Source organism: Pelodiscus sinensis, chromosome 1, assembly GCF_049634645.1.
Source record: "Pelodiscus sinensis isolate JC-2024 chromosome 1, ASM4963464v1, whole genome shotgun sequence".
In the NCBI taxonomy this organism is placed as follows: Eukaryota; Metazoa; Chordata; order Testudines; family Trionychidae; genus Pelodiscus; species Pelodiscus sinensis.
Window position 1 is genome coordinate 266,547,315 of NC_134711.1, and position 12,008 is coordinate 266,559,322.

The following is a 12,008-nucleotide window of genomic DNA, read 5'->3' on the forward strand; positions in this document are numbered from 1 at the left end:
CGTCCCTGTCTCTAACTGCCCAGTACCTTGTTCCACCAGTCATGAGATGGGAAAGGCAGGTCGCACACGGGGTTGGTTACTGGGCTACAGGGAGCAGCCTTAAACTTGCCATCAGTAAAATGAACAATAACAGTTAGTAGGAGCAAAGTTCCAACAGTATAAACAATTTGAGAAGTGAATGAGTGTTCGTTAGGCCTGTCCGAAGGGTACAGTCTATATCAGTCCAAGCACAATGTGCTGGCAGTTCAGTTGCCAATTGGAATGCATTAATCCCTTGGATGGCCCAGGGCTTCCAGGATTCACTCTTGGAGTTGTTCAGCCTGGAGCTGCTTTAACAGGTGTGTCAAAGTGTCCCAGTTTATCCAGGTAGGCTTAGGTTCTGCTTTCGTCCAGTTAATTAGCACCTTCAGGTGTCCGGTCAGGTTAAGTTGTTATACGGCTGGTATAAAAATCTGGTAGGTGGAGTGTCCAAATTGCAGAGGAAGATTACCCAAACCAGATCACTCCCTCTCCACGCTTTTTCCACCTTCCAGAGTCTGACCACTGCGCATTGCTGAACCCTCACAACAAATTCTATTTCTCTGTTCCACTCAGTGCTGAAGGGATACCATCTCTGTGCATTGTAGAGCAGTGGTTCTTGTGGCCATCCCTCCCAGGTTCTGCCCATATTAACCTCGTGTGCGGATAGTATATTTCTGAGCCTACTAAAACCAAACTTTGTTTTCCCAACCTGGACTTGCCATACGGGTTCTTGGAATCATTTCCATCTGCACCCTCCCCCTAACCCAAACTATAGGGCTATGTCTAGACTGCAGGCTTCTTTCGAAAGAGGCTCTTTCGAAAGCATCTTTCGAAAGAGCCTCTTTCAAAAGATCGCGTCTAGACTGCAGGCGGATCTTTCGAAAGAGAAATCTGCTTTTTCGAAAGAGAGCACCCAGCGAGTCTGGATGCTCTCTTTCGAAGACGGCCTCTTTACATTGAAGAACACCTTCTTTCGAAAGAGGAACTTTCGAAAAAAGGCGTTCTTCCTCGTGAAACGAGGTTTACCGCCATCGAAAGAAAAGCCGCGTTCTTTCGAAATAATTTCGAAAGAACGCGGCTTGAGTCTGGATGCAGGGGAAGTTTTTTCGGGAAAAGGCTACTTTTCCCGAAAAAACCCCTGAGTCTGGACACGGCCTAGGAGAGTGACCAGTTCCCCTTAACGACACCCTAGATGGTGAGGATACATTGGATTAGTGTACATTCTCCTAAGGTTTTGTGCCAGGTGCCCCTAAAGGCCGAGTGCGCCTTCAATTGCTTAACCACTGGCTTCCTCCCTGTGGTGGGGCAACTGCTTCACACTGGTCAGAAGGAGCTAATGCAGGCTGGAAGGAGCCTGCCCAGAGCCCTGGTTAATTGGGGAAACTTGTAAAGAATCAGTTAGGGTGCTTGCTGGGGCATCCAGGCATATAGGCAGCTGCCCAGCAAAGACAGGAAGTTAGGCCCTGACCAGGGAAGGTGCAGGAGCTGGTTCCCGTTGAAGCACCTTTGTAAGAACAGTACTGGGCAGGCTTGGGGACTAGAAGAGGGAAGCTCCTATCTGATACCTGCCAGACCACTGGCCTTGCCACAATGGCCAGGAGGGTGCAAAGAGTCACAGGGAACGGAAGGCAGTGAAGGGGAGTAGAGAAGGGCAGGACAACGCTGCCACCAGAGGGTCCTTGGGTTGGGACCTAGAATAGTGGGTGGGCTTGGGTTCCCTCCTTTCCCCCTTGCATTACATTTTGCCACTAAGATGTGGCCCATACAAACTGTGGCTTGCTCCTGAGGTGAAGGGACTAGGCTTGGAGGCCACAGCTAGCCTCAGTGGCAGGTGAACCATGTGACTGCTGATATACCCCTGGAAGGGGAATGAGAGAGAACTGTAGTGAGCACTGCTGAAGGACAATGCCCTGAAGAGGACACCGTAGCCCGGGAGCGATGCAGGTCCAAAGTCCAACTGTGGACAGAGTGGAGTAACAGGGGGGAGACCAGCCAGCAGGAGGCAACCTGCTTACAAGAGCTAATTTCCAGTGCTACTGGAAGGAGTGGTGAGTCACGCCTCGTGACACCCCCAAAGAGTCTGTACACTAGATACCAGGTTGGCTATAAGGGATTCAGTGATGTTTCCCAGAGTTACAATGCTAGTCCAATAAATGATCAGTGGCGCTAAGGGCTGATCCCTGCAGCAGTCCCCATATCTAACAACCCCTGAACGTGTTCCAGGCATTGGATTCAAGTAGAGGAATCAACTCCTTGAAGGGAGTTCCATCTCTCCCATACATAGTTGGCAAGATCTCGCTGCCTCCAGGTACTTCCATCACCCGAATTCTTCATGGTCCACAGCAGCAGCAGCATCTCTCCTGCTTTGGCAAACTGGAAACAATTAGCAAATGTGTTATTAAGATATCAAACAGAGGGGAGCAGGGTAATGTATTAAGGACCACAGGCTTTTGAATGAGGGTGGACCACCATGGAGATACGTGTGTAACTAACAATTTGGCCTGAGGTGAAAGGATAGGGAGAGGAAGAGGTATAATTAAAATCCATTTCTCTTTATTCCAAAAGGGAGTGTCATGACATGCCCAATAAAAAGGGGGGTCGTACCATGCCTGTAGAATTCAGGGGAATCCTGCGGGTGGGTGAAATTCCCATCTGCAGCCTCTTCTGCAATATTGGTTCCTGTAAATACAGTGTAAATACTTATTAATCCTTTTCTGTGTAATGCAGTATTTCCCCTTTCCAAACACGATTCACAGCAATGCTAGCAATGAGACAGATATCACAAGACATAAAAACACAAAACACAATCTTTGTCACGACAATAAATTGTGTTATCTCAGTTGCTCTTTAGCTGGTACCAGCTCTTTCTGATGTTCTGAAAAACAAAAAGAAAATTTTTCTACCCTCATGGGGGTGGCATATTATATCTTAAAATGCTCCATTCTTTTACAGATATTCTTGCTGATTTCTCTGTTTGCCTGCCGTTACCCCAATACTTGTCTTATAAGTAGGCCAGTTTTCAATGGCTTCTTCCATGTAAGGTTTTAGGGTGGTGTTTAATCAGTAAATTAAACTGTTTAAACTGTTTAATCAGTAAATTAATGAGGTGGTGTATGTTGGTTTCCTTCTTATACTTCAGACAAGATGTGTTTCCAACTACCACTCCAGCATACTTAAAGGCTTTTCCTTTTCCAAAAGAAAATCATATGCATTATACATTGTTATAGGGTTATTTATGAACATTACATTTTAGTTTGCTTTTTTCATGAACATATTCATACGGTATTTATCAATTTTTTTCATGAGCATCTTTTTATTTAATTTGCATTTCATAAGTGCTGAATTAATGATGTTCTGCTCATCCATTGTCATTTGTTTTAGTTCATTATTTTTGCTCTTAATAGAAAGTGCGGTTTTTGACAAGTATGGGAACTAAAAACTATACTTCATACATTGTGTACCAGAAAATTGAGGGAAATTTTCTCTAGAAACCTTGGTTATTCTTAAGGCTTGTTTAAATCAAAGGCTATATTGGCAGTACTTAGGTTGCTCTGGGGTATGAATAAGCTTGTCTCTCCCTCCCCGCCCCATTCCCAAGTAACAAAAGCGACACCAACCTAAGCAACAGTGTGAACAGCACTATGTAGGCAAGAGTGTTTCTGCCATTGACTTAGCTCTTACCTCTCATAGAGGTGGTTTTATTATACTGACAGGAGAGCGCTTTCCCATTGGCATAGAGCATTTTCACCAGACCTGCTACATCAGCGCAATTGTATCTGTATGGCTGCGCTGCTGTAGTACTTCTAGTGTAGACTAGCCCTTAGTGTAAGTTTGAATGCTGAAAATCCTCCTCCTGAGTGAACAAAACTTACCATATGCAGTGTTACCTCACTTTCATCAAACTTTAATTATGCAACTCAGTCATTCAAATATATCACATCCGTCCTTAGTTGTGTACGTTATGAAGATAGTGAGGAAAAAAAAGGCATGCAGAATGTTGTAAATGTACCTAGAATATAGTTTTTCAAGGCCAGTATTCATCAGAAACACTCGGACGCTTCTTATAAGGTGCTATTTCTATGCCAGATTTAAATGTTATGCCCCACCCCAATTTCAAAGTTAGATATGGAAAAAAAAAAGTTGCAAGAATATTTCGCATGTAAAGTGTCTCCCCTTCTCCCTTAGTTTATTCTCCAAAATATGGTTATTGCATCGTGTCACCCGTAATTGTGCATTTCTGTATTTTAACCTGTTTAGATTTGTTTTAATGTTAACTTTACCTCTGTCTTTCTGACACTTTATAACAGTTTGATAGGGGATACTTACAACTTCCCTCGTGTATATTTTATTCTAAATTATTTATGTGAACTCTTAATCTGAACTCCAGTGTAACATATTTTCTTTGACTCTCAGGAGAAAGACACAAGAGTATGTGAGCATCCACTGTCAGATATAGTGATTGCTGGTGAAGCAGCTCATCCATTGCCCCACACTTTTCATCGTCTGCTTCAGACCATCTCTGATCTTATGATGTCTCTTCCAAGTGGTAGTTCTTTGCAACAAATGGCCCTAAGGTAGGTACAAAATAAGGAAAAACTATGAAAGGCCTAAGACATTCAAGCATTCTAAACTAAATTATTAGAAGATTTTTGTAGTGCAATTTAAAAATCTGAAATGCGAGGCTATGCTATTTCAAAGAAGAGAAAAGGGATGTTTCTTTAAGCCTAGCATAAACAAGAGGTTCGTAGAGAAAACTATTTTATTTTTGTTTTTTATCATGTCTATCACTTCTACTGTAAACAAATTATGCTTCTGTTCTGTTCTTTAGTGTACATGCATAAGCCTTATGTAGATTAAATACTTTTCATTTGAGAAATATGTCATATTTAGCTAATTCCCAAAACTTTGTGTTCTTCATTTCACTATTATAACTGCCATAAAAGAACATGTGGAATAATTATCTTAATATGTGGAAGAATTATGTGGACTACGTGGAATAATTACACTGAAGTCAACTCTGGTGTAACTATAACAAATATTCCTGCTATAGATGTTTTGTGGTGTTAACAAATATTTCTTCTTGCCTTCTTCAGAATAATATACAATATATTTCTGATCCTGATATGTCCTTTCAAAACGTGTATATAAACTTAAATAATGTAAATACTAATGGTGCTTGCAAATATGCACTGATATTGAAAAAAAGCTTTAACTTATTTTTAATGTTTTTTTCAGATGTTGGAGCCTCAAATTCAAACAGTCAGACCACCAGTTCCTGCATCAGAGCAATGTCTTTCATCATATTAACAACATTTTGTCCAAATCTGATGATGGAGATAGTGAGGAAAGCTTTAGTATCAGTATACAGTCTGGCTTTGAACCCATGAGTCAGGCAAGTCTTCTTTCTGTCTATACATTTTTAAAATGTGTATTTATCTATCTGTCCGTGAGTCTGTTTGTTCAAAAACTCCTAAATGGTAAGAGCTAGAATCACCAAATTTGCTATGCAGCTTCCTCTTGGTTTGGTTGCACCAGGAAAATGGGTGCAGGGAAGAGGTAGACTGCAAATTGACCACGGGGAGCAGCCACACCACCAAGAGAGTGGTCAGCTGGGGCTGGGACTTGTCTGCCACCAGACGAGGTAAATAGCCCCCTTCCCCAAACCCTCCCTCCCCCCCCGCCTTTGGCTGCAGCACAGCTGGCAGGAGGGGAAGGCCCCTGCTGATTGGGAAAGGGGAGACAGATGGCCTCTGGCCGGGGGAACAAAGAGTCCTGCTTCATGGGACCCCCTACCCAGTGGCCCACCCTCACTCCTCCACCCCCCCTCCCCACACTCCCAGTCCCCTGCCCTGAGTCCCTCCTCAACCTCCGTCTCTCCCCATCCACCCCCATTCCTACATTCTCCATTCACCTAGCCTCCTGTCCCTGAAGGAGCTAGGCCAGGTAAATCATTTAGGGTGTGTCTAGACTACTGAGTTTTGTCGACAAAACTATACCTGCGTCTACACTACCGCTGAGTTCTGTTGACATAACGTCGACAGAACTCAGCAGTTTTGTCGACGCTGGTAAACCTCATTTTACGAGGCATAACACCTTCTGTTGACAGAGTTCTATCGACAGAAGGTGTTATTGCTTGTAGGGTTGTGTCTAGACTACAGGGTTTTGTCGACAAAGCAGCTTGCTTTGTCGACAGAACTGAATGTGTCTAGAAGCTCTATGTCGACAGAAGTTTTCTCAACAGTTTCTGTCGACAAAACTTCCGTCGACAAAACCCTGTAGTCTAGACGTACCCTTAGCCAGTACATTTCACTAGTTGTAGATCAAAATGAATTAGTAGATAATCTTCAGAACTATAATCAAATGGCTTTAATTTTCTTGTTTTTAGCAATCATACTTTATTACATATAAATGTATTAAATAACAATTAAATATGCCGTTTATTTAACGTTAGTTAAGTAATATCATGATCAGGGCCTTTGTGACTTATATTCAGATTGTGCTATTTAGATTTAACGCTTCAAATATTACCTCTCAACTTGAGCATTATTCAAATCAGTATTTTGAAATAGTGACCATCCCTACTTTCTGTCACTGTTTTCTGTGGTCAGGAGGAGAAGGACCTTTTATATTTTGCTTTAAATAAATAAAAAATTTGCTTTTAAAACTTTTAAAACTTATGTTCTTTTTCTTATCACCTATTATTTCAAATCCCATCCTCATATTTCTTCTTTTTTCTCCTTTCGTTCTTTTGAAGGTACACATGGGTCCTTTTAAATCAACTACAAAGGAAAGTACAGTAAAGAGAGGATATGCAAATTTAGTAGGAAAAAAATAAACTGACCATTTTTTCCGTTCTTATTACGCTTTAGCAACTGGAACTGTTATCCACTGTATTTCCCCTGATCACTGAAGCTTAGTAAATCAGGAGCTTTGATCATATAACTTACTCATGCACGGATTTCTTCTATTAATTTAGCAAGTGTATTGGTTTAAAAAGTGTGTTCGACATTTTTTTACTTGGGCTTCGTTTGTGAGATTTTAAGTGTTTTTTTTTTTTTAACAGGAATTGTGTATAGTAATTTGCCTAAAAGACCTAACCAGCATTGTTGACATCAAAACATCAAGCAGACCAGCCATGATTGGCAGTTTGACAGATGGGTCCACAGAAACTTTCTGGGAGTCAGGAGATGAAGATAAAAATAAAACTAAGAACATCACTATCAATTGTGTAAAAGGAATCAATGCTCGCTATGTCTCTGTTCATGTAGACAATTCCCGAGATCTTGGGGTAAGAAAAATTCTTCTGTTTACTAGGTACACAACCTGGGCCTTATGTATTATTCTGTCACAATTTTATTATCGTCCTCTTCCCCACCACTTACTGTATCCTGTTTAGTTCAGAATTCTGTACCTGAATCTAATTCTCATTTTAAGAAATTAAATTTCTAAATTTTGGGTTATAAAGGTAAGCTTCCAAACATAAACAGTGTAAAGTGATTCAGCAAGTTTGGCTGTCTATACGAAGCCTAAGACTGGGAGGTATGAATCATCTCGTTCTCAGTGGGTTAACTTTGAAACCTAATCATTACAATTTTAATATTCACATTATTAACTGTTTCCCTTCTGATTGTTTTTTGCACAAATGTCCACTTGGAAAGTTTGTTCCAACAATCCCAAATGGCATTTTTAGTCTCCCAAATATAGAAAATCATGACTATCACCATCCTATTACTGTAATTTCTATTTTTCTCCTGAAAAACGATACATTATGTGTAACAAACTGAATGTTTACATTTAGAGGATGTGTAAAATACATTGAATGTAGGTCTTTCAATCACAGATTAATCATGATTAATTACACTGTTAAACAATAGGCCAATTAAAATTTATAAAGTATTTAATTACAACACAGAATACAAAGTGTACAATGCTCATTTTGGTTTATTACAAATATTTGCAATGTAAAAATGATTAACAAATAGTATTTTTCAATTAACTTCATACAAGTACTGTAGTTCAGTCTCTTTATTGTGAAAGTGCAGTTTACAAATGTTATACAATGTGCACTCAAAAAAGCAAAACTATGTAAAACTTAGAGCCTACGAGTCAACTCAGTCCTGCTTCTTCTTCAACCAATTTCTAAGAAAAACAAATTAGTTTATGTTTACAGAAGATAATGTTGCCTGCTCGTTACTTACAATGTCACCTGAAAATGAGAACAGACATTTTCGTACCTGGCACTGCAAGGTATTAACATGCCAGATATGCTAAACATTCTTATGCCTCTTTGTGGTTCAGCTGCCATTCCAGATCCAAATAATATGCTTCCACTTTGATGATGCTTGTTATAAAAAAATGTGTTAATTAAATTTATGACTGAACTCCTTGGCAGGAGAACTCTATGTCTCCTGTTCTGACCACCATGTATTTCATGTTATAGCAGATTCAGATGATGACTCTGCATCTGTTCATTTTAAGAATACTTTCGTAGTCAATATGACATAACACAAAGAAAGTACCAATATGATATTTCTAAAAATAGCAACAGTACTTACTCCATGTTTTAGCAATCTGAAGTGCTGTCTAAAATCTGAGAGGTATGAGAAGTAGAGCATGCTTTCAAAAGTATTAAAAAAGCAACATTCTAATGCGGAAACTACAGAACCTGCACTGCCAAAAAAAGAAACTTAATCCTGGATTGTTGGCATCTGACTCGGATGATGAAAATTAACATGCCACTCTGTACTGTTTTGGATCATTACCAAACCGAACCCATCAACAACATGGACGCATATCCTCTGAAGGTGGTTGAAGCATGAAGGATACGTGAACCATTAGCACATCTGAAACACAAATGTCTTGCAATGCCAGCTAAAACAGTGCCTGTTCTCACTTTCATATGACATTGTAAACAGGAAGCAGGCAGCATTATCTCCTCTCTATTATAACCAAACTTCTTTGTCTGAGTGATTAGCTAAACAAGAAGTAAAACATAGTGGTCCTGAAGATGTTAAAAATTTACATTGTTTTGTTTTTGAACACAGTTACTTTTTGTCTCGTAATTCTCCCTTTGCAGGTTCAAAGAGACTTCATTACCTTTATTAAATTATGTGAAAAATATTATTTGTTTTATCATGCAAGTATTTGTATAAAAAAGAGAGTACTGTACACTTTCTATTCTGTACTGTAATAAAATCAATACATTTGAAAATGTATAAAACATCCAATAGTATTTAAATAAATGGTATTCTGTTATTAACAGTGTGATTAATCACAATTAATTTTTAATCACTTGACTGCCCTAATTGAACTTAATATAAATTAAATGACACAAGGAAAGCTGCAGCGATTCATTTAATTTAATACCTCAGCTTTTGAATAAATCTAAAGCTGCCACAGTATCTGTATCCAGGGGTGTGTCTAGACTACAGCGTTTTTTCGAAAAAAGTGGCCTTTTTTTTAAAAAAACTTCCCCTGTGTCTAGACTGCTTCCGCATTCTTTCGAAAGTAAATCGAAAGAACATGTCCGTTTTTTTGACCACGGGAAACCTCGTTTTACAAGGAAGAATGCCTTTTTTGGCTCTATGTAATGCAAACTGCTTTTTCGAAAGTACTGGTTGTAGTCTAAACACTCTTTTTCGAAAGAGGCTTGCAGTCTAGACGGAGCGGTGTATAGAGTACCCTAGAATCCAGCAGCACTGCCCCGGGTACTTCCATGTAGTATGCAACCATACTACTATATGCGTAAGTCCCTGTGTTTCATATATGTCCTGATTTCAGGTGCACACGGTGATGCAAAAAAAAGTTTACAGATTTAGTTGGAACTTTTCTGCAATTCTTCTTTCTTAAGTTTTCAATATAAAATCACTTTCATTTTTTTATTTACACACTTTCTTGTTTCTACTTTTGTATGTAATAAGAACTTTCAGTTGCCTTAGATATACAGATATCTCATTTTTTAAGAAATTAAATGCACAACTCCATTAATTGTGTGTCTCTGATAAGGCACTCCATGTTAATATGGAAGAAATTACCATAATGCTATTCACCCTTGGAATTAGTTGTGGAGGTTTTTATTTAAATTCATGATTTTGCTTGTCTGTTGCAGAACAAAGTGACTTCAATTACTTTCTTGACTGGTAAGACAGTAGAAGATCTTTGCAGAATAAAGCAGGTAAGTAATTATATGTTGCTGAATGTAAAAATAACATATTTTGTTAACGATAAAAAAAAAATCCTTAGTATGCATACCACACAGTCAATCAGAGGAAGTAGTTTACAAGTAGTTTTTAACAAATTTAATTTCCCGCAGTGCTGGGAGACTTAAAAATGGTCATACTGGGTCAGACTACAGGCCCTTCTAGCCCACTATCCTGTCTTCTGACAGTGGCCAATGCCAGGTGTCCCAGAGAGAATGAACAGAACAGGTAATCGAATGAACCATCCACATCCCTTGTCGCCCATTCCCGGCAAATAGAAGTTAAGGACACCATCCTAACCCATCTTAGCTAATAACCATCAATGCATCTATCCTCCATGAACTTATCAAAATCTTTTTTTTAACCATGTTATAAACTTGGCTTTCACAGTACTATTACTGTTTTACATATGGGCAAATTGAACGGTAGTGAGATTTCATGACTTGTCAGAATCAGTAGGAAGTTTATTCCAAGCCACTGTGTTTAAACTTCATACTACAAGACAATCTTTTTTGTTACAGTATTGTTATCACTTTTGACCGTTGCCTTTTCCATAGAAAGCTTTGTGTTAGATGTTGTACAGAAGTGGGGGGACCTTTTAAATTGTGCAATTTGCACCATCTGCTCCTCTTTTAATCTATGGTGATTTTGGAACAGCTGTCAGTACCATGAAGCTTGATTACTGCAATTCCCTCCTATGAAAACAAATGCCTAGCAGGAATTCTCTCTCACGTATAGTTTGTTCGGAATACAACAGTACATTTCCACATTGTTTTTAAGCAACCATGATCATATTATGTTTATCTTATGTTCTTTAGCTTCCAAGAAAAAGAGTAGATTGGCATTGTTACTTTGACACACTACTAGTTGTTTAAGTATTGGCTACACGAGTAAGCAACTTCTTTTTGAGTCTTGGACTAAATGGAAATTTAGATACCTTGTATCTTTTAAGGCTCCTAAAATCTTAAGCAAATGGGCAATAGCGTCCTTGATGTGCTGTGTCCCAAGATGTGGTACTTAGTCCTTGTTGACATTATTGTTAATTCATCCTGCTCCATTTGAAAATAACATCTAAAACCATTTTCTTACTAAATGTGTTTTTAGTATGACCATTATTGGCCATATAGAATCACAGAAATGTAGGGCTGGAAGGTACCTTGAAACGTAATGAAGTCCAGCTTTTTGTGTTGAGGTAAGACCCAATAAACCTAGAAGACCAACCCTCTCAGATATTTGTCCAACCTTTTCTTAAAAACCTTCATTAATGGGGATTTCACAGCCTCCCTTGGAAGTCAAGGTTTTCCTCATATCTAACCTAAATTTCCCTCGCTGCAGATTAACCCCATTACTACTACTCCTACCTTCAGGTTCCCTCTATCTTCTCAAAACTAAACAGGCCCAATTTTTGCAACTTTTTATTATTTTTGTTCTCTGAACTGTCTCTAGTTTATCCACATCTGTCCTAAGTGTGGCACCCAGATTTGCACGCTATTCCAGCTGAGGTCTCATTAGTGCTGAGTAAAGCAAGACAGTTACCTCACCTATAGCAGTCACAGCTCACTTAACTAAGGGCACAGCTCATTCAACTGGGGTATAGGCAAAAATAGTTGCTTTCATGAGACATTCCCTAATTTGAGCATTTGTAGGACAGTTACCTGGTATTCAGTGCATACATTTTACCAGCACTATTCTATTGTGGAGGCATCCAAATCAGATACTGATTTTTATAGGGCTGTTCCACAATCACTATGTAGATAGACTCCTACCACTTACCTCATGCAGTCTAGA

The 12,008-nt window shown here is 39.2% G+C and overlaps 1 protein-coding gene across 17 annotated transcripts in view; it reads left to right on the forward strand.

Annotated features, from left to right (window-relative positions):
* The window catches only part of MYCBP2 (MYC binding protein 2), a 368,898-nt gene that overhangs the window by 309,297 nt on the left and 47,593 nt on the right, over window positions 1-12,008 (forward strand). For all 17 annotated transcript variants that reach the window (XM_075918843.1, XM_075918845.1, XM_075918849.1 and 14 more), the window contains 4 exons: window positions 4,435-4,595; window positions 5,257-5,413; window positions 7,085-7,309; window positions 10,130-10,195. In XM_075918843.1, the coding sequence (XP_075774958.1) occupies window positions 4,435-4,595; window positions 5,257-5,413; window positions 7,085-7,309; window positions 10,130-10,195 (609 nt within the window). The remainder of the gene's footprint in view (window positions 1-4,434; window positions 4,596-5,256; window positions 5,414-7,084; window positions 7,310-10,129; window positions 10,196-12,008) is intronic.